This window comes from Crassostrea angulata, chromosome 6 (genome assembly GCF_025612915.1).
Source record: "Crassostrea angulata isolate pt1a10 chromosome 6, ASM2561291v2, whole genome shotgun sequence".
Classification (NCBI taxonomy): Eukaryota; Metazoa; Mollusca; class Bivalvia; order Ostreida; family Ostreidae; genus Magallana; species Magallana angulata.
The window spans coordinates 44,513,477-44,535,535 of record NC_069116.1 but is presented as its reverse complement, the minus strand read 5'-3'; the positions used below and the strand labels follow the sequence as shown (position 1 = coordinate 44,535,535).

The window sequence follows — 22,059 nt, the reverse complement described above, 5'->3', positions numbered from 1 at the left end:
GAGAATTGTATTTCTTCAAAAGTCTTTTATCTGAAATTCTTATTTGGAACAGTGAAAAAAAATTAAGGTTAAATTTGAGCTTTAAAAACACAAAAATTGCATGGGAATATGACGCAGTAAATACCGACTTAATGGTTTGAAATTAAATTAAAAACTTCGCTATTTTTTTTCCGGTTATCTGGGCTGCGTTCTAGATCGAAGCTGCTACGTAGGCCTAAGTAAGTAATTGGACTGTTAGCTAGCCTAGCCGCTACGTAGATATTCGTAGCCTAAATATTTTATGCTAAGCATCAAATTCAAGATAGCCACATTGGTTACCACATTGTGATAAAAATGAAATCTATTTACTTAGTGATATTTTGTTTATCCTTGTAGTTAACATGATGTCGATGTAATTAGTCTTTAGTTGAATATTATTTTCCAAATTCAAATCAGAGATCTAGCGGCTAACCTAGTAGAACGTTCAATAGACCTAGATATCTACGACCTAGCGGCTAGGCTAGCTGCTATGATCTTGAACGCAGCCCAGCACAACACGTGCTTGTATATATCATCCATTTTAGTTTATATTTTTCATCCCTGCCTGCTCCTCTTAATATCCAGCATTTCTGTTTTTTATTTCAATTTTAAAGAATACGTTAAAAAAAAAAAATTAGACACAGTATATATACCAAAATGAACAAAACGTATGGTTCTACATATTGAAATGTGTAAAGTGTTAATTCACCTGCACTTGTGCAGGAAATCACCCAGTTATGTTTATATTTTGTGCATTCTGTTAAAATAAGAGTCAATGATACCCTGTTCAAACGAGTAAGAATGCTATAGATAACATTCTGTTATGCTTTCTATTTTTAGCAAGACAGCGTTGAAGACATTTTCATATTTTAATGACATATTCAGTAACATAAATTAACAAGACGGAGTTGAAATTAACATCATATAAATAACAGTAAAGAAATTTGGTCAAAATGACTTCCTTGTTTGCTATCTGTCTGATATGGCATTAAAAATATCACTTTCTTCCGACTCCGAATCATCTGCTCGTAACATCTGCATGGCTTCTTCATTTTGCACTAACATTCCATTCTTTTTTTCTTCATGAGCTGTCAAAAGAAATTTAAAAATAAATAAAAAACATGAAGACAAAATGTCTTATGGGTGTATATACATTATATAAGCTGAGAATATTTATATTTTTAAAAATTTGCATACCTAGAATGGTTAACTTGGACATTTCGAAACGATTCATTATGATATGAAGGTAACCAATCGAGAACAATTCTTTGCTTTGTAAGCATACGTCAATACCTGTGGTTGTTTAGTTTTGTGTAATATTGGTAGAACCATTTTAACAAGAGCTTGGGCTTTAGGTAGTTGTGTCAAACAGCAATGTGACGTAGGCCTGTCTATTTCATGGCTGGCCACTTAGCCATGGCTCTTTGAAAGCAACAAGATATGTCTGGCTTTTGAGCTAAGACTACGCAATCGGTGTATATTTCGCTTGAAACCACGTCATTTTTAACTTGTTTTGACGCAAGAAATAGATAGGTAAGTCCAACCGAAAGTCTAAGGTCTTGTTAAAATGGTTCTAATTTTTATTCAATTCCTCTTACACACCCACATACATATTTAAAAAAAAAACAGTCTTAATTATAAGTACTGGTACTTCTGTAAAGATTTCCATGACACAGTAATAACTTAAATAATAGTTTAAAATAGAAACTGGATTTTCTTCTAGTTAAAAACTTGATCATGTAACTAAGTTTCAATCATTATGTAATCCATACGTATAGTCAATTAACCTATAAAGTGTATGATTTCATCATGCACACTTTGTTTATCGTGTATTTTACTAAATGTTGAGACTTATTGAACCAAGCACTGTTAAAAAAACGCTTCCAAAGGTTGTTTTTAAAAGTTTGAATATTATTAGTAGTTGTTTGAACAGATTACTTTCAAGAAAAAAAAAGGTATGGGAAAACATTCTCAGTAGATGTAAACATATAACATCTATACAATATCATTAATTATTATACTTTCATGTTAAATACTGAAATCTGATTGCCTTAGACACAGTTGATAATCCGTTCTATTACCCTCAGCGTTAGCAACACACTTAGCAACGGGTAACACAACGAATTGTTACATGCGCGTAAATCATGCGCGTACGGTTTGCCGTAGAATTCATGTCATTTCTATATAAAAGTAGTAAAAAATACTCTAAAATTCAGACATTTAGTATAATAAAATAAATAGTGCCTGTTTGGGAGGATAACAGTTGAAATTGACACCCCTCGAAAACCATTGTCAACCTCTGCTTCGCGTCGGTTGACAATGGTTTCATCTGGGTGTCAATTTCAACTGTTACCCTCCCAAACAGGCACTATTTATATATTGTGATATTGTAATTTTTAGAAAGAAGCTTTTTAAACTCTGCATATTCCTTGGGGTGAGTGAATTTTTCTGTGCTTTATATATCTTATTTTTGGGAGTTGTTTTCAATCAACTCTCATATGCAGTTACTCTGGCAAACCGAAACTGAAACAGTGTTTGGACCTACGCACAAATCATCACCGCTGACAAGATTTAGTTCTTGAAAATAATCCATAAATGTAATGTATCTTGAAACATTGTGTTTTAAGAAACTTATTTATGAACACCTTGAAAATAGTCAGATGTTAAATAGTACGAACAATTTAGATATTTTTTGCAGTCGTATGTATTCATACGCCAGAGTTCAATATAGTCTCGTTCAACCATCGGCTGTCTCCGTAAATCTCCGACAAGCAGAGAGTCATGCTATATTTAGAGGTCATCAAGCTATCATGTGACCTGGTGTACACATTCTCTTGCTTGTGGGAGAGCCAAGCATCTGGTTGAACAAGACTAGAGTTCATTATTGCTTGGATCCATACAATTTTTGGAATATTTCGAGTACTTGTACATATAAGACAACACGATTCATATGGGGTTTTCTCGAAATTCTTGTCGGAAAAGTCCGAGAATTCATATCATAAAAATATGCTTAATTCAAACACAGGTTATAAACTACTTGCAAAGCAAAGTAACATATCGTTGATTTTAAAATGATTAATAAATGATATAATCAACTCCCATCAGTACTTCAGTATTTTGATTTATCTATGGGCCGGTATATGTCAATTAATTTGAGAGTTATTGCAATGTCTGCGCTTATAATACATATATTTCTATCCAATGTGTATTGTTACAATCCTCTCAGATTGCTTTTAATGTATTTCACCTCCATCTCAAAGACCATGTACAGCCAAGCCAGCATGCTAGGTTCCATTCATCATCAAAAGTATGTTTTTGTATTTGCCAAGATGACCAGATGGTTAGCATGCTGGTGGCCCACTGCTAGGAGAGTGGGTTTCAAAGGTTTTCAGATCCAACCCTGACAGAGGCGGTAGTGAAGCTCCAATAATTAAATATATTTAAATATAAGACTTGCCCTTCAAAATATGTTCAAAACTTTGTTATTCTTACCAGACATGGCTTTAACTATGACATGAATGGAGATGCCAAGCAAGCACACAATGAGTCCTATTCCATTGACAAAGTTCATACGATCTCCATTGACACTAGCTGCTAAGTACAGAGTGCAAACTTCCTACAAAAAAGTGCAAAAGAATTATCTGCAACTAAATTCAAAGCTATAAACAAAACAAAATTAATATAAACCAAATTGAATATTTCCTCATAAATTTATATTAAAGCAAAGCATTGCATGTACATAAATGTACAATGTCATGTACTTTGTTTCTGTTTACCTTATTAATAAGAACTTACAAGTACCTTAAAGTACATTGTACATATTTAAACATAATTAGATCATCTGACATTTATAATAAATATTAACCATGCAGATTACATGAAAAAGTTACAGAACTGAATGTATGGACAACTATCAAAGCAACTAAAAATGGATATTATAATTTTGTCTGTTGAAGGATAACATTTTTCGCATATATCTTCTGCACACTTGCATACTAGTATTCATAATACAGGATGACATTAAGGATAAAATGACTACATGTAAAGTTCAGATTTCCTAAGAAACAATGAAGAAAATACTCATGTAAATACCCAAAGAGTACCTACCTTAAATATCCCAGCTATTGATAATGTAAGACTGGATGTGCTAGCTAACAATAAAAATTCACTAAATTCCAGAAAGAATGCAATTAATGCCCCCAGGAAGACAAGACCAAGATTTCGCAGGATTAACGATGTCTCTGTGTATGCAAAAAAGTCCTCTTTTGTGCTCAGTTTTATTCCTGTAACAAAACAAGGAGCAAAAATTTATTCTGAAGGACATATTGTTTGATGTATGACCATGCACTGGTCACCTGAGTGATAAGCAAACCTACAATGCAGTAGTGCAGCTCAATCAATTTCAAAATTTGTTTGAAGAAAAGTTCTAGAATCACCTGTCAGTGAACAACTAATTGTCCAATTCTAGCCCACTTGGCTTACCTGTTTTCATTTTTCATTGCACAACAAAGGCAAGATATTTATCATAATACTTTTCTTTTAAGCTCAAAAAGAGGAGAATACATGTATCTATCGACAACTATATTTAGGGTATGATAAACCAATCTTGCTAATACTTAGAGGCAATATAAAGGCAAAAATTTGATTAATTGGGGACCTAAATGGATAAAATATTTTGAATCATATGTATTTATCAATTTGCACCATAAAATGAATATGTGATTGAAGATTAAATGTAAAATGTTTTACTAAGTTTTTGGTTTTTTACTGTAAAAGTGTAATTAATAATTTTAGTTATCAAAATTCTTTAATGAAAACTGATGCCACAATTGTATTTTATATACATAAAAGGTTTCCTGTTAATATTGTTAAAATCGGATACCGACCAATTTTACCTTTTGTGGCTTTAGCTCTTAGAAAGACATACAGAGTTAAAGACAAAGAGATAAACAAAATGAGGCCATAAAATCTAACTTAAGCATATATGGTTCAAGTGAGCATTAAATGACAATCTAAGTGGTCTCAAGACTTAAATCATTTTTCTAAAATCAAACAAAGCTCAAGTTTACCAATACATAAATTGTATCAATCCAAGCAAATTGAGCCCTAGCTATGAAACTATGGTGATAGGAACCTTAAAATTCACACATCTCTACATGAAGTAAAGCAGTCTGATTCAGAGATTCAGAGATTCAGAGATGATGGACATGATGGAGATGACGGAGATGATGGAGATGCATTTGTACCATCATTATGGTACAGATCCTTTATTAGAACATAGAAATTAACTACTAGCTGGACACAAATTTGGTATACCAGCTAGTAGTCTTGAGACCACTTAGATATTTATATCAAAGTACATGTACTATGAAAGAATCTGTTATTTTAGATATTATATATAATAGAATGTGTGATGTCTTTAAACAAAAAGTTGTTAACGATATAAGCAATGCATCAAAATGCATTTTTGTTTACAAGTTTATCTAAAGAAACCAATTCATGTAAAATATCATAATTTAATTACACGCTTACAGTTAACCTCACATGACTTAAAGATTGGAACAGGGAGGTATGATAATTTAACACGTGATTGTCAAAAATGTGAATCTTGCAACTTAAAAGTAATTAAAAATGAATTCCATTTTTTACTTATTTATCCATCACTTCTTAGTTTAAGAGATAAGTATATTAAAAAATACTACTCCCGAAAACCAAATGTCTATAAAGTTATACAGTTATTATCTACCTCTAATACTAAGGAACTGTGTAATTTAGGTAAATATTTATACAATTCATGTATAATGCAAACACGCAACGAACACTCAATATGAATTATCAAAATTCATTATGTACACTTTGTTTGTCTTAGTGTTTATTTAATATGTATATGTTCACATGTATAACCTATGAGATATTTATCTCTTGGAATAAATAACTTGAACTAAACAGACAATTATCTGCACTTAAGTCGATAATGAATCACATGTCTCTAAAAACAATTAACACAAGCGAACACCGTTGTCAGTGGAGCTAATTACATACCTGCATGAACAAGGAAAAGTGATGTGGTGTTTAAACAATGAACTACAGTTTACCCTTATTAGTTTACATTAGTTTTGCATTGATTTTGAGTAAATGTTCATTTGTATATTTGTATCTGTAACACTGTGTGCACTGTTTGTAACAACCCTTTTTTATCATTCCTACAGACTAATATAATCAATGTCAATAAAATCTACATAGAAAGAACTTGTATTTGGTGGTTTTAATTTTGATGAAATGTTAAAAATCACCAATATAGGCCAAAAATATATCCCCGAAAAAAATAAATAAATAGCTATACGGTAATACAAGATCTAACAACATCTTGTAAAGGGTCATCTCCGAGCGACCTTTCAATAATGAGTAAACATAAAATGAAAGCTAATCAAATTCAAGCTTCAAAAAAACAAGTCTAAAAATAGTTTGATAGCTTTTTTTTTTTTTTTACAGTTCTAACGCTCTTTCTTATGCCAAGTTAAGCTTTTCTGCCAAAATGTGTGTGTAATGTTCGTCTGATCTGCTATTCCTTTATATTTACTTCTATTATATTATATTATATTATATTCTACTTCTATGATTCCCTCTCTCTTTCTTATGAAAACTTATATAGTTAATTCATAGCTCTATAGAAACTGACAGGACTGAAATCTACACGCCTGTTTATCGAATGGTTGAAACCTACAATGACCAAGTGAAACTGACAGGACTAAAATGTGGGTTATAAAGGTAGCGATCATTCATTGCAGAAAAACTTTTAAAAACCTGCTTATGCTGGTTATGTATTTTTTATGCAATGTCGGCACCTTCATATCCTTCATGAATCACCATAGAGAGCATTTTATTTTTTAAGTGAATCATGCAAACAACAATAACACAAACTTAAAAATCAACACTTGACTTTGTTTACTACACAAAGCACCTCAGGTTATTGAGGTTCATTGGTGATAAAGAAACACATGTCCGAACTATCAGTCAAAATTTTGACAGCAGTGATTTCATTGGCTGTTTGAAAGTCCACTCTGGGATGATTCCTTAGAGGGTGTATAGCATATCGTAGAGGAGCGCGACTTTACAAGTCTAATTTAATTAGACTGAATAAATACATGTTGGTTACATGATAATTGGTAAAAAAAAAAATTTTTTATCAAATACCATCCCATTTTCATATCCTCATCAAACTCAAAGAATGATTCTTTTCCCTGACATTTACATAATTTTACTATTAAAAATATAGAATTATAAACATCTTTTAATATTGTGCATAATCATGTAAACCCATTTGTGCCTCACTGGTAAGACATAAATAAACTTAAGGTAAACAATTTAAAAAGGAACATGAAAACATGTCTAGACAATAGTAATATATGTTTGTTTAAAAGGTCAATACTTTTTCACAATAATAATGTCATTCTCACCTTCAAAATAAACTGATAATGGAAGCAGTCCAATAATCATCCATGGTTGGACATGATACATCAAATCTAATGGATTATGCAAACCTGAAATCAAACATGTATTTTAATTATGATTGCATAAAGATTAGAAGTTTGAGATTGTGGCAATAGGCAGCACAGCCAACAGTACAAAGTACTGTACTTTAAAACAAACCCATGCGCAGATCTAGAGGGGGGGTCGGGGGGGTCCCGACCCCCCCTGGAAAATGAAAATTGATTAAATTTACATAGTAAAATTATCGCGAAAATATGCCTCGGACCCCCCCTGGCAAACACAATTATCCTTCGGACCCCCCCTGGAAAAATTTTCTGGATCCGCGCATGAAACCTTATCAGTACGTGTGTGGTAATTGTGTTTTTTTTATACCAGTAGTTACCTTTTTAGTTAGTTTTAGCTTTTTTCATTTCTATTATGTAAAATGTAATATTTTTCTATAATAAAGGATATTTTCCATAGTTTGAAAATTACTATTACCAGACTAAGCATATTCTTTTGCACTATTAAAACAATGAAAAACAAGAGGCCCATGGGCCACATCGCTCACCTGAGGAACAAAAGGTATGATAAAATCAGCTTAATGGAGTCATAATACAAACTCTCTGGACAATGTACAATAATACATGTAGATCCTGTATAAACTAGCGGTACTGTGAGCAAGCTCACAATTGATACCCCCCCCCCCCTAAGATAACAAGAGGCCCAGGGGCCACATCGCTCACCTGAGCAACAATTGCCTTAATTCTGATCAAATTAGCATTACAGTATCAAAATATCTTGACAACTGAGTACAGTAGATCTTGCTAAAAAAAAAAATGTAAATCTGCCAATTTTTATCCACCTCTTATTTTTGGTAAATACCAAGCCCCTTTTGTTGTTGTACCTGTAAGAAGATTTTTCTCTACTCCTATATACCCCCCCCCCATTTCGTAGCCCCACTTTTCTCTAGGGAATCATAGTTTCATTTAACTTAAATCTGCATAACCTGTGCTTTCACACTAAGTACTAAGTTTTGGACCAAAACTTTCCCAGAATAATTTTAAAGATTTTCTCTATATATTCCTATGTAAAAATTCAAACCGCTATCACGGTCCCGCCCTACCACTAGGGACTGTGATTTTGCAGACTTGAATTTATACACTACCCGAGGATGCCTCTACACAAGTTTAAGCTTTTCTGGCCAAATAGTCTTTAAAAAGAAGATTTTTAAAGATTTTCTCTATATATCCCTAAGTAAAAATTCATCCCCCATTGTGGCCCCACCCTACCCCTGGGGACCATGATTTGAACAAACTTGAATCTACACTATCTGAGGATGCTTCCACTCAAATCTGAGCTTTCCTGACCTAATAGTTTTTGAGAAGAAGATTTTTAAAGATTTTCTCAATATATTCCTATGTAAAACTTGATCCCCCAATTGTGGCTTCACGCCAATTTGAGCTTTTTTGGCCAAGTAGTTTTTGAGTAGAAGATTTTTAAAGATGTTTTCTATATATTCCTATGTAAAACTTGACCCCCCTCTTGTGGCCCCACCCTACCCCTGGGGACCATGATTTGAACAAACTTGAATCTACACTACCTGGGGATGCTTCCATTTTAATTTGAGCTTTTCTAGCCAAATAGTTTTTGAGAAGAAGATTTTTAAAGATTTTCTATATATATTCCTATGTAAAACTTGATCCCCCAATTGTGGCCCCAATCTACCCCTGGGGACTATGATTTGAACAAACTTGAATCTACACTACCTGGGGATGCTTCCATTTTAATTTGAGTTTTTCTAGCCTAATAGTTTTTGAGAAGAAGATTTTTAAAGATTTTCTATATATATTCCTATGTAAAACTTGATCCCCCAATTGTGGCCCCAATCTACCCCCGGGGACCATGATTTGAACAAACTTGAATCTACACTATCTGAGAATGCTTCCACTTAAAGTTGAGCTTTCCTGGCCTAATAGTTTTTGATAAGAAGATTTTTAAAGATTTTCTCTATATATTCCTATGTAAAACATGATCCCCCAATTGTGGCCCCACCCTACCCCTGGGGACCATGATTTGAACAAACTTGAATCTACACTATCTGAGGATGCTTCCACTCAAATCTGAGCTTTCCTGGCCTAATAGTTTTTGAGAAGAAGATTTTTAAAGATTTTCTCAATATATTCCTATGTAAAACTTGATCCCCCAATTGTGGCCCCATCCTTCCCCCGGGGACCATGATTTGAACAAACTTGAATCTACACTACCTGGGGATGCTTCCATTTTAATTTGAGCTTTTCTAGCCAAATAGTTTTTGAGAAGAAGATTTTTAAAGATTTTCTATATATATTCCTATGTAAAACTTGATCCCCCAATTGTGGCCCCAATCTACCCCCGGGGACCATGATTTGAACAAACTTGAACCTGCACTTCCTGAGACTGCTTCCATTTTAATTTGAGCTTTTCTGGCCTAATAGTTTTTGAGAAGAAGATTTTTAAAGATTTTCTCTATATATTCCTATGTAAAACTTGATCCCCCAATTGTGGCCCCATCCTACCCCTGGGGACCATGATTTGAACAAACTTATATCTACATTATCTTAGGATGGTTTTACGCCAATTTGAGCTTTTTTGGCCAAGTAGTTTTTGAGTAGAAGATTTTTAAAGATGTTTTCTATATATTCCTATGTAAAACTTGACCCCCCTCTTGTGGCCCCACCCTACCCCTGGGGACCATGATTTGAACAAACTTGAATCTACACTACCTGGGGATGCTTCCATTTTAATTTGAGCTTTTCTAGCCAAATAGTTTTTGAGAAGAAGATTTTTAAAGATTTTCTATATATATTCCTATGTAAAACTTGATCCCCCAATTGTGGCCCCAATCTACTCCTGGGGACTATGATTTGAACAAACTTGAATCTACACTACCTGGGGATGCTTCCATTTTAATTTGAGTTTTTCTAGCCTAATAGTTTTTGAGAAGAAGATTTTTAAAGATTTTCTCTATATATTCCTATGTAAAACATGATCCCCCAATTGTGGCCCCACCCTACCCCTGGGGACCATGATTTGAACAAACTTGAATCTACACTATCTGAGGATGCTTCCACTCAAATCTGAGCTTTCCTGGCCTAATAGTTTTTGAGAAGAAGATTTTTAAAGATTTTCTCAATATATTCCTATGTAAAACTTGATCCCCCAATTGTGGCCCCATCCTTCCCCCGGGGACCATGATTTGAACAAACTTGAATCTACACTACCTGGGGATGCTTCCATTTTAATTTGAGCTTTTCTAGCCAAATAGTTTTTGAGAAGAAGATTTTTAAAGATTTTCTATATATATTCCTATGTAAAACTTGATCCCCCAATTGTGGCCCCAATCTACCCCCGGGGACCATGATTTGAACAAACTTGAACCTGCACTTCCTGAGACTGCTTCCATTTTAATTTGAGCTTTTCTGGCCTAATAGTTTTTGAGAAGAAGATTTTTAAAGATTTTCTCTATATATTCCTATGTAAAACTTGATCCCCCAATTGTGGCCCCATCCTACCCCTGGGGACCATGATTTGAATAAACTTGAATCTACATTATCTTAGGATGGTTTCACGCCAATTTGAGCTTTTTTGGCCAAGTAGTTTTTGAGTAGAAGATTTTTAAAGATGTTTTCTATATATTCCTATGTAAAACTTGACCCCCCTCTTGTGGCCCCACCCTACCCCTGGGGACCATGATTTGAACAAACTTGAATCTACACTACCTGGGGATGCTTCCATTTTAATTTGAGCTTTTCTAGCCAAATAGTTTTTGAGAAGAAGATTTTTAAAGATTTTCTATATATATTCCTATGTAAAACTTGATCCCCCAATTGTGGCCCCAATCTACTCCTGGGGACTATGATTTGAACAAACTTGAATCTACACTACCTGGGGATGCTTCCATTTTAATTTGAGTTTTTCTAGCCTAATAGTTTTTGAGAAGAAGATTTTTAAAGATTTTCTATATATATTCCTATGTAAAACTTGATCCCCCAATTGTGGCCCCAATCTACCCCCGGGGACCATGATTTGAACAAACTTGAATCTACACTATCTGAGAATGCTTCCACTTAAAGTTGAGCTTTCCTGGCCTAATAGTTTTTGATAAGAAGATTTTTAAAGATTTTCTCTATATATTCCTATGTAAAACATGATCCCCCAATTGTGGCCCCACCCTACCCCTGGGGACCATGATTTGAACAAACTTGAATCTACACTATCTGAGGATGCTTCCACTCAAATCTGAGCTTTCCTGGCCTAATAGTTTTTGAGAAGAAGATTTTTAAAGATTTTCTCAATATATTCCTATGTAAAACTTGATCCCCCAATTGTGGCCCCATCCTTCCCCCGGGGACCATGATTTGAACAAACTTGAATCTACACTACCTGGGGATGCTTCCATTTTAATTTGAGCTTTTCTAGCCAAATAGTTTTTGAGAAGAAGATTTTTAAAGATTTTCTATATATATTCCTATGTAAAACTTGATCCCCCAATTGTGGCCCCAATCTACCCTCGGGGACCATGATTTGAACAAACTTGAATCTGCACTTCCTGAGACTGCTTCCATTTTAATTTGAGCTTTTCTGGCCTAATAGTTTTTGAGAAGAAGATTTTTAAAGATTTTCTCTATATATTCCTATGTAAAACTTGATCCCCCAATTGTGGCCCCATCCTACCCCTGGGGACCATGATTTGAACAAACTTGAATCTACATTATCTTAGGATGGTTTCACGCCAATTTGAGCTTTTTTGGCCAAGTAGTTTTTGAGTAGAAGATTTTTAAAGATGTTTTCTATATATTCCTATGTAAAACTTGACCCCCCTCTTGTGGCCCCACCCTACCCCTGGGGACCATGATTTGAACAAACTTGAATCTACACTACCTGATGATGCCTCCACACAAGTTTAAGCTTTTCAGGCCAAATAGTTTTTGAGAAGAAGATTTTTGAAAAATACCAACAAATTTTCAATAATTCTCAATTATCTCCCCTTTAAATAGGGCGTGGCACTTTATTTGAACAAACTTGAATCCCCTTCACCTAGTCGTGCTTTTGCAAAATTTGGTTGAAATCTGCCCAGTGGTTCTTGAGAAGAAGATGAAAATGTGAAAAGTTAACGACGACGACAACGACAACGATGCCTTTGGCTCAGGTGAGCTAAAAATCATAATGCGTGTATTTTTCCAATTATAAAAAATATTGGATGAATCTATTTCACCGTCCATTTTCTATAAATAACAACTGCTCTATTTTTTTAAAACTGTTGGTCATAAGCAATATTTGTGTGAAGTTAAAACATTCAATGCTTCTCCATAAGAAAGATAATGACCGGACACAAATTTTGCACTTTTTCTGCCAGTGACCTTGCCCAAATGACCTTGGGTCAAGGTCATGACACACCCTTTGGTCATAAGCAATCTTTGTGTGATGTAAGAACTTCCAATGTTTCTCCATAAGAAAGATATGGACTGGAAACAAATTTTGCACTTTTTCTGCCTGTGACCTTGACCTTGACCTTTTCCAAATGACCTTGGTTCAAGGTCATGACACACCCTTAGGTCATAAGCAATCTTTGTGTGAAGTAACAACTTCCAATAATTTTCCATAAGAAAGATATGGACCGGACACGAATTTTGTATTTTTTTCTTACAGTGACCTTGACCTTGCCCAAATGACCTTGGGTCAAGGTAATGACACACCCTTAGGTCATAAGCAATCTTTGTGTGAAGTAAGAACTTCCAATAATTTTCCACAAGAAAGATATGGACCGGACACGAATTTTGTATTTTTTTTTTTAGTGACCTTGACTTTGCCCAAATGACCTTGGGTCAAAGTCATGACACACCCTTAGGTCATAAGCAATCTTTGTGTGAAGTAAGAACTTCCAATGTTTCTCCATAAGAAAGATATGGACTGGACACGATTGCCTAGACAAACAGACGGACGGACAGTAGGACTGACAGACGGACAGACAGACGGACAAGGTGATTCCTATACACCACCAAAACTTTGTTTGCGGGGGGTATAATAAAATCCATTTTCCCCCTGGATATTCTTATATTTATAATCATTAGCCCCTTATCTAACAGGATGTCATAGCCATAGTCATATCACATGTTGAGCATTGCAGTTCTCAAAAAGATCCTTAACAATTGTTTATATATAGGATATAAACCTATATCAAACTCTGAACCTTCTTGTGAGGCCGAAGAATTGTCCTGGGGCCAAAGTCTTAACAATTATAAAGAATCATCTGGCTGATGAGTTTCTGAGAAGAAGATTTTTAAAGATTTACTCTACATATTCCTATGTAAAACTTTGACCCCCCCCCATCCATTGTGGCCCCACCCTACTCCTGGGGGTGTCATTATTTTCACAACTTTGAATCTACATTACCTGAGGATGCTTCCACACAAGTTTAAGCTTTCCTGGCTGATTAGTTTTTGAGAAGAAGATTTTTAAAGATTTACTCTATATTTCCTATGTTAAACTTTGAGCCCTCATTGTGACCCCACCCTACCCCTGGGGATCGTGATTTTCACAACTATGATTCTACACTACCTGAGGATACTTCCACACAAGTTTTAGCTTTCCTGGTTGATTAGTTTCTGAGAAGAAGATTTTTAAAGATTTACTCTTCATATTCCTATGTAAAACTTTGACATCCCCATCCATTGTGGCCCCACCCTACTCACAGGGGGGGGGGGGGGGGGGTGTCATTATTTTCACAACTTTGAATCTATATTACCTGAGGATGCTTCCACACAAGTTTAAGCTTTCCTGGCTGATTAGTTTTTGAGAAGAAGATTTTTAAAGATTTACTCTATATTTCCTATGTCAAACTTTGAGCCCCCATTGTGGCCCCTCCCTACTCCTGGGGGTCATGATTTTCACAACTTTGAATCTACACTATTTGAGGATGCTTCCACACAAGTTTCAGCTTTCCTGGCTGATTAGTTTTTGAGAAGAAGATATTTAAAAGATTTACTCTATATATTCCTATTTTAAACTTCGACCCCCCACTGTGGCCCCACCCTACCCCGGGGGTCATGATTTTCACAACTTTGAATCTACACTACCTGAGGATGCTTCCACACAAGTTTCAGCTTTCCTGGTCTTATGGTTCGTGAGAAGAAGATTTTTGAAAAATTCTCGAAAATTTTCATAAATTCCTAATAATCTCCCTTTGCAAGAAAGGTGTGGTCCTTTATTTTCACAACTTTGAATCCCTTTAGGCTGAGGATTCTTTGTGCCAAGTTTGGTTGAAATTGGCCCTTTGGTTCTTAAGAAGATGTTGAAAATGTGAAAAGTTTACAGACAGACGGACGACAGACAAAATGTGATCAGAATAGCTCACTTGAGCTTTCAACTCAGGTGAGCTAAAAATCATTACTTACATAATAGTAAAGACATAAACTAATTAGAATAACATTACAAGAGGCAATTAATATCTACATTATCTGAGGTTGCTTTAACTTAAGTTACAGCTTTTCTACGCAAATGTTTTTTTTTTGAAAAAATTAAAATATTTTAAAGATTTAGTCTATATATTCCTATGTAAAAAGTCGACCCCTGGGGTCATGATTTTCACAACTTTGAATCTACACTTCCTGAGAATGCTTTCATCACATAAGGTTCAGCTTTCCTGGCCAAATGGTTCTTGGAAGAAGATTTTTAAAGATTTACTCTATATATTTCTATGTAAAATTGGACTCCCCATTGTGGCCCCACCCTACCATCGGGGGGGGGGGATTTTCACAACTTTTAATCTACACTACCTGAGGATGCTTCCAAATCAGTTTCAGCTTTCCTGGCCTAACAGTTTCTGAGAAGAAGATTTTTAAAGATTTACTCTATATATTCCTATGTAAAAATTTGACCCCCCATTGTAGTCCCATCCTACCCCTGGGGATCATGATTTTCACATTTGAATCTACATTACCTGAGGATGCTTCCATTAAAATTGCAGCTTTCCTTGCTTTATATTTCTTGAGAAGAAGATTTTTGATTAATTCTAAAAAATTATTAATAATTCCTAATTATCTCTCCTTGTAAAAAGGTGTGATCCTTAATTTTCACAACTTTGAACCCTCCATTAGCCTAAGGATGCTTTGTGCCAAGTTTGGTTGAAATTGGACAAGTTCTTTACATGATGTTGAAAATGTGAATAGTTTACAGATGGACAGACAGACGGACGACAGACAAAATGTGATCAGAATAGCTCACTTGAGCTTTCAGCTCAGGTGAGCTAAAATCTCCAATATAGATGAGAATGCATGGTTTTAGATTGAGGACAGCATGGTCCTGACATAAAAGCTACCATCAAAAGTAGGATGATACTTCTTCAGAACTTCATAGAATTGTTTCAAATTGTTTATAAGGCTGCCCAAAGTTAATTCTTTATTTGCCATAATATTAAAATGTACACTTCATTTCCCTGCATCTTTTTTATAGGCGTCGGAAGCAAATTGAAAGTGGGGGGGCTAGACTAATCCTCAGAAATATTGAGAAAAAAGTAATTCCCAAAATCATGGAAAACCTAATCCGTGGGGGGGGGGGGGGGGGGGGGGGGGGGGGGGGGGGGGGGGGGGGGGGGGGGGGGGGGAGTGTACCTCAAAAAAAAAAATTTACTTACCCAAAATTTTTTTCTCCAAAATCATGAAATTCCTAATCCGTGGGGGGGGGGGGGGGGGCTAAAATCTAACCCCTCTATCTTTCAAGGTAAATTTATGAACAATAGTCTTTCCTGCGAGAAAAAGTGGGGGGGCTGAACCCTCTATCATGCTATGTTTCTAATGGTTAGGTATAACTTTGCAAAAAAAGTGGGGGGGCTAAGCCCCCCCTAGCCCCCCCGGTTCCGACGCCTATGTTTTTAATCAACTGAAAAACATGGATTTTTTTTTGTAATATTACAATGTACACTTCATTTCCCTGCATCTTTTTAATCAAACAGAAAACCATGGGATTTTTGGAGAGCCCTTGTATGATACTCATTGGTCAAAGTACAGAGTGTATTATGAGTAGCAATTTTTGTTCTTTTTATATTCTGTTCAATGCTTTACTAAATGAGTCTAGATTAATTAGGTGGAATAACACATCATCACAAAATGGCTGACCTCTGATCGAAACAACATTTTGTTTCATCAAAAGGATTTTATCAACGGCAACATGGAACTAACTCCATAACTGTGTGGATAAAGTGTCGGGCTTGTGATCCATACATCCCTAGTTCAAATCCCACAGGGGCTTTTGTTGTTACTGATTGAATTGAGTTGTTCAGATATTCATTTTTTAACCCAAAAATGCAAATTTTTCACTTATTTCACATATGTACAGATCTATTATCATTATATCTTTCATAATCAAATAATTTACTGCTAATTTGAGTGACTTTTTTTAGGTGTGTTATTCCACCTAATATAATCTTGAAAGAGCCTATAAATGTACTTGTACAATGTATGTGGTATCATTTATCAATTGAAAGTACATTGTGTATGCCTAGCAAGAACCTTTTTGGGTTTTACTATTCATATTTTTTGTTAATAAGCTTAAGTATTTGAGACTGTGAAAAATAATGAAAGAAAGGTAACTCTTCAAGAAAATTTCTCATACAATTTATTATAATTTACTTTCAGATTATTTGTAAGAATCCACCAAGCATTTTTAATGTAGGGTTTTTTTTTTTTGGTAGATTAAAAGAAAATAGTAAGTTACAACATGATGTATTTCATGATTGCTTTGATTGTTTGGGACAATTTTGGGGGGTATTTTGACCACACAAGTTTAAAAATCTAAAAAAAAAAAAAAAGGTATTTTGTAAAGGATAAATTAATAATAAAGCCTCTCAAAATGAAGCTTATATGTACATTGAGATATTCTTTTATCAGACTCCATGTATATTATTAGATTAAAATGCATGCAACAAATATATCATGTAGACTTTGTGTACTGGTGTAGCAATCCATCAAAATTTTCTCTCCCTCTGGTTCTTCTCCCATCCCTGACATTGTTGTTTTCTGTCCCCTATCTTGTTTTTTTTCCCCTGCCCCCCTTCCCACCTTGTCCTTTTCATTTCGTCCCTTACCTAGTTTGTTTTTCTGAGTGACAAGCTGAGCCAGAGTCCACCTGAGTCCAGACAGCAGACTGGCTGAGAGCACCATCACAAAGCCCTTCATGTTGAACTGTGTGGAGTGGAATGTGAACATGAACAGTCCTCCTGCTATAAATAGCACCACTACAACCAGGACCAGCCTCTGTTTGAAAATACATGACCAGAAACATTCCAGTGAATAGGCAGTTATTTATCAACCAAAAGGAGGCAGGGATAGCACTTCATTACACTTTTTTCTATCCATTGCCATTTCTCCATGTTCATTTTTTATTTCTCTATTGGAAAAAAAATTCCTAAAGCTTGCATGGGTATATTATAATTGCTTTTTATTGAAATAACTTAAAGAAATCAAACCGATATATTAGATTTCAAATATTCAATAACATATTGTTTAATATACTTACAGGTTTTTCTAATCTGAATAATAGTGAAAATCCTAAAATAAATATCACAGCTGTTGATTTCGTCATGGTATATCTACAAAATAAGAGTAAGTTCATGATGAAAAATATAAATATTAAACATTAATTTATTCGAAACAGTCTGTGTATATAAAAAGAGTTATTTTACTTACAAAGATACAGTAATGAATTCAAAACTCCAGTTTGATAATGCTATATCCATAATGCTGGCAATGCCTGTAACAAAATTAGCAAAAAAATTAATCAGTTGGTGTACCGGTAAATGTAGTTCATAAAGGCGTGAATGTTTAAAGTATATAAACATGCATGTATAATCTTACAATAAATGTGTATATACATGTGTGTTAAACTTTATCAAGAGTTTATCCCATAAAGGATACCAAATAACTGACTAGTGTTTACCTGCACAGACTTTTGATTACTTTATACTAATGAACGAAACAAACCCATTTTAGCTATCTACACTGTATTTCAATAAAGGGTGAAACTTTAAAAAAAATAATAATAAATCAAACCAACTTAGGGTCTGCTTCATAATTGAATGCAATAAGCAAACCCTAAAAGCAGATGTTAGGTATGCCTTAATTTATTAGCAGACTATGAGCGAACACAGAGAGTAAACCCCAGGTGAATGCACAGTGGACCCAAAAAGATTTTAAATTTTTGCATAGCAAATCAAGGGCAAATGCAAAGCAAACCAAATGCTCACTTTTGAGGTGTGCTCTGGTGTAAGTTTGTGTCTCCAGGATCAGATATAAGTATAAAATGCATTCAAACAGTTGAAACTATATAAATCTTGAAGCTTTGAAATGACATTAAATTGTACAAAATTAAAATATAACATCAAGTATCGATACAATTGTGATGATAGAATTAGGGTGACATTGGCATTCTTTGACACAATATTAACTATTTTTTCAGCTGATCTGTCCAAATATAGTGCAATTATTTTGTGTGCAGTAAATTGTAGGTCATCCATCCAAAATTTCAGACTGGTAACTATAGACCTGCAGCTAATTGGACCAGTGCTTATCTCCTGTTTCTAGGGAATGAAAGTCAATGACTCCTTCTGGATAGGACACCAGTCTATTGCAGGTTAATCTACAGCATAAGCCATTACTCAATCCAGCTAAGGGACCGAGACAATGTCAATAAACTGTCTTCTTTTAAGGACAACATGTTTATCTTTTAAAAAGATGCGTGAGCTAGCGCTACAGCCATCATAAAACGCAGAAGTAGATTTCTAAACCATTGGTTAATTTTCTGAATCAATGTTTAATAGGAGGTCACAGTGGTGCACTAAAATTGTGTTGGAGGTGGAGTGGGGGGTCTCAATTTAGAATTGTACAGAGTGGTCTTCACATCGGCACTGGCATAACTCATTAAGTACCCGGTATGCTTTAATTATTCTGTATTTACTGTAATTTCAATTTTGACATGAAAAATAAGAGATCAGAAGAACCAATGGTACTATTTTGACATAGCAATCATGTCTTCTTTGGCCTATCAGGCATGCTCGGAAAACATATCCAAGGTTGTTTCCTGAGCTCAACGGAGAGACCCAGGAAGGAAGTTAAGAGAGCTATTTATTATAATTTTAGAAATAACTTGGCATTATAAGACCTAAGCTACTGTTACATTTTGGCATTTATGTGCAGGTTGAACAATAAAACACAAAACTTCAAATCATATGTAGATGATAAAATGAAATTAACATGGTAAAGTTTATAGTTTAAGTATTCCCAGAATGCCCTACTGTCAAGTCGAGCATGCATATTAAAGTAAAAAAGACTAACATAATTGCTAACTCCCGAGAGCACAGCAAAAATAACCACAGCATGGCTTGAACCAGCAACATTCACTGGTAGGTAACTGAGCAAACACTAATGATCATACATGTATTGCTCCAGCAACAACATTTTTCCCAATAAAACTTTCTACTTCAACAAAATTTGTTCCAATGGGTTATGATCAAATTTAAGTTTATTTCTGTACATCTGTTTGTGCCTACAGACCTGTTGGTGCTATCCTTTTGAGATTTTCATTCCACGGAAGAACAACCCTGTCTTCTTTAAGGTACATGGATAGCAGTGTCCTCAGGAATGCAGATATCATGAACTTGACAATTAAGTGAGCCATCGTGAGTGAAAGGGGGACTTCAAAATGCTGCAAAGTAGATGAAGAGAAGTGAAGCTACTGAGTCATAAGTGCATGCAATTAGAGTGACTTTTTATGTATTTGGATCTATTTAGGTGATCATTAAAGCACCATGATGAGTTACCCCTCCTTCAAAAGGAGTTAAGATAATATGATATATGCAAATCTAAACTCTAATTGTAACATAAAGGTGCATTGTTTATCATCTCATTCTGTAAAATACATCAGTCTATTGGCTGGACAATCACTGTTCTATCAAAGTTGTTCTTTCTGCTCCTTTGAAATTAAAGTATCGTATATCTTGAAACGTTTTAATGGGGATGCTGTACTTTAGTTTAAAAAATTTTCTGTGACATTGTGTTCAATATATATCATTAAATGCAGACAAAGATAACTCATTAATAATGCAGATGTAGATTATATGTATATCATCACTCTGTGGGAGAAAGCAATCTTACCCTTATGAATCTTTGGTTGTAAAAAGTCAGTCCAATGGAAAATGTGTAGAAAAACACAACCAAACAAAATGTCTTCACAGCCGCAACAAAGAAGGAGAATGAACATATTGACTGTTTGACTTCCTTGGCCTTTGGTTCAAGGGCATGTTCCAGTTGATGGAGTTTCTCCAATGGCCTCCGTTTAAATTTAGACATATTTCTTTACTGTAACTCTATAATGGAATAAAAAAAAATTACAGCCAAACATTTCATTATGATAGGAGGTAGTGTTTGAGCCAGCTATTCTGGATTATTTTTTTTATATGATATCTATCGGCTTACAACAGTTTCTGATATATAATCCACTGGCATTATGCATTAGCAATTAGCTGCAGGTTTGTAGCTGGTGGTCTAAAAAAATTCAGATGGACAACCTGGGAGCTAATGTTCTTTAAAAAGTGCGTTAAAAAATTGCAATTTTTGGTGCATAAAAGGTTGAGCTCGATTTGGACTGATAAATCTTTTTGTCACACAGTTCTTTGAAATTAGTTAATTAGTACCATTGAATTCTTCAGATAATTTACTTCTGATGTCATCCCTTTACTTGCCTCAGCTTTTCTTTTAAACACCTTAACCAAAATCAGAAAATAAGTACACATGTATGATAAACTCTCGGGCAGATCAAGTCCACACTATTTAAAATATATGTACATTTTGAGTGTTCTCTTTCAGTTTGATCTGTTTGGGTTTGTTATTTTTAACATAAGATATTCAAATGGCCAGATGTTTTTTTATCCCATCTATCAGCTGTCTATTTAACATGATTTAAGCCCATGTGATCTACAATTATAGAACGTCAAATGGTTGTAACGCACCAGTGCTGGTGTTGACACATACCTTTAATCAAGTCATCTTTATTCTTTTTCTCTTGTACTGAAAAAAATATAATTAACGTGCAGCTCAATTTTGTTACGCCAATACGTGTCAGGTTGTAGTTGAGGAAATTCGAATGTAAAGAGTATTATCACTTTCGTAAATATTTTTGCGTTACGGAAATATAAAGTTACTTAAATTCTACAAAACACATTTGGTGCGTTTTTCATGTAATCCGTGTCCTATATTTTTTCTTACCTTAAACTGTATAGATTAATTGATACAAGCGAACTCGTACCCCATATGACAAAAACAAAAATAAACAAGATAAAAGTCAAGTCTAAAACGCTAAATATCCGGATCCGAAAAACATTTGAGAGAGAGAGAGAGAGAGAGAGAGAGAGAGAGAGAGAGAGAGAGAGAGAGAGAGAGAGAGAGAGAGAGAGAGAGAGGTGTTGCAATAGGTTTTTTCTTATTTCAATTACCTATCCAAAAACAACACGAAACCTTTTTGTTAAAATAAACCCTCATA

The 22,059-nt window shown here is 34.6% G+C and overlaps 1 protein-coding gene across 4 annotated transcripts; it reads right to left on the bottom strand.

Moving 5' to 3' along the window:
* Positions 1 to 873: 873 nt before the first annotated feature.
* Positions 874 to 21,854, bottom strand: LOC128190288 (solute carrier family 35 member C2-like). 4 transcript variants are annotated; one of them, XM_052862293.1, is made up of 11 exons: positions 21,786 to 21,854; positions 21,552 to 21,587; positions 20,676 to 20,887; positions 20,076 to 20,226; positions 18,213 to 18,276; positions 18,043 to 18,115; positions 17,612 to 17,780; positions 7,476 to 7,559; positions 4,126 to 4,301; positions 3,511 to 3,634; positions 874 to 1,106 (listed from the first exon to the last, which is right to left on the bottom strand). In XM_052862293.1, exons 3-11 carry the CDS (start codon positions 20,868 to 20,870, stop codon positions 988 to 990), a joined length of 1,155 nt encoding a protein of 384 aa, XP_052718253.1. In that variant the 5' UTR covers positions 20,871 to 20,887; positions 21,552 to 21,587; positions 21,786 to 21,854; the 3' UTR covers positions 874 to 987. The 4 variants fall into 4 exon arrangements, with proteins under 4 accessions (XP_052718253.1, XP_052718255.1, XP_052718256.1 ...); XM_052862295.1 differs by lacking the exon at positions 21,786 to 21,854 and having other exon boundaries at positions 20,676 to 20,885; positions 21,552 to 21,669; XM_052862296.1 differs by lacking the exons at positions 21,552 to 21,587; positions 21,786 to 21,854 and adding an exon at positions 21,263 to 21,283.
* Positions 21,855 to 22,059: the final 205 nt, after the last annotated feature.

What these genes read in the sequence shown, in the direction of transcription:
- LOC128190288 (XM_052862293.1), bottom strand. Translation starts at nt 20,870, where the DNA reads ATGTCTAAATTTAAACGGAGGCCATTGGAGAAACTCCATCAACTGGAA. An exon ending in ATTATCAGTTTATTTTGAAG is followed by an intron (nt 4,302 to 7,475) that starts GTGAGAATGACA and finishes GTTTTGTTACAG; the next exon opens with GAATAAAACTGAGCACAAAA. An exon ending in CATAGTTAAAGCCATGTCTG is followed by an intron (nt 1,107 to 3,510) that starts GTAAGAATAACA and finishes TTCTTTTGACAG; the next exon opens with CTCATGAAGAAAAAAAGAAT.